This window comes from Charadrius vociferus, unplaced genomic scaffold, assembly GCF_000708025.1.
Source record: "Charadrius vociferus isolate BGI_N301 unplaced genomic scaffold, ASM70802v2 scaffold478, whole genome shotgun sequence".
NCBI lineage: Eukaryota > Metazoa > Chordata > Aves > Charadriiformes > Charadriidae > Charadrius > Charadrius vociferus.
In genome coordinates, this window is record NW_009650063.1 from 984490 (window position 1) to 984755 (window position 266).

General features: G+C 41.4%; 1 protein-coding gene across 1 annotated transcript in view; it reads right to left on the reverse strand.

The window, feature by feature from the left end:
- The window catches only part of TRAPPC11 (trafficking protein particle complex 11), a gene marked incomplete at its 5' end in the record, with an annotated part of 25106 nt that overhangs the window by 1658 nt on the left and 23182 nt on the right, over positions 1-266 (reverse strand). Inside the window, one exon of the mRNA XM_009891791.1 lies at positions 6-33. Within this exon, the coding sequence (XP_009890093.1) occupies positions 6-33 (28 nt within the window). The remainder of the gene's footprint in view (positions 1-5; positions 34-266) is intronic.

The window sequence follows — 266 nt, forward strand, 5'->3', positions numbered from 1 at the left end:
CTGCTGAGTGCCAGGAAGGATTCTTAATCGGATCTTACAAAAGAGAAAGAGCCACAAACACAGGTAAGCTCTGCGACCAAAAGCAGTCCTCTGTTACTTTCTATTTATATACTGTTTACTTTCTGAAGTTAGAAAGAATGCAGTTACTTTCCATTTCTAGTTAAACAGTTACCTGTATACTGAAACACCACGTTACCCACAAACAACGCGACTCCCAGTCAGGCTTCCATTTAGCCCTTCTTTAAATGAAGTCAGCATCCACACGC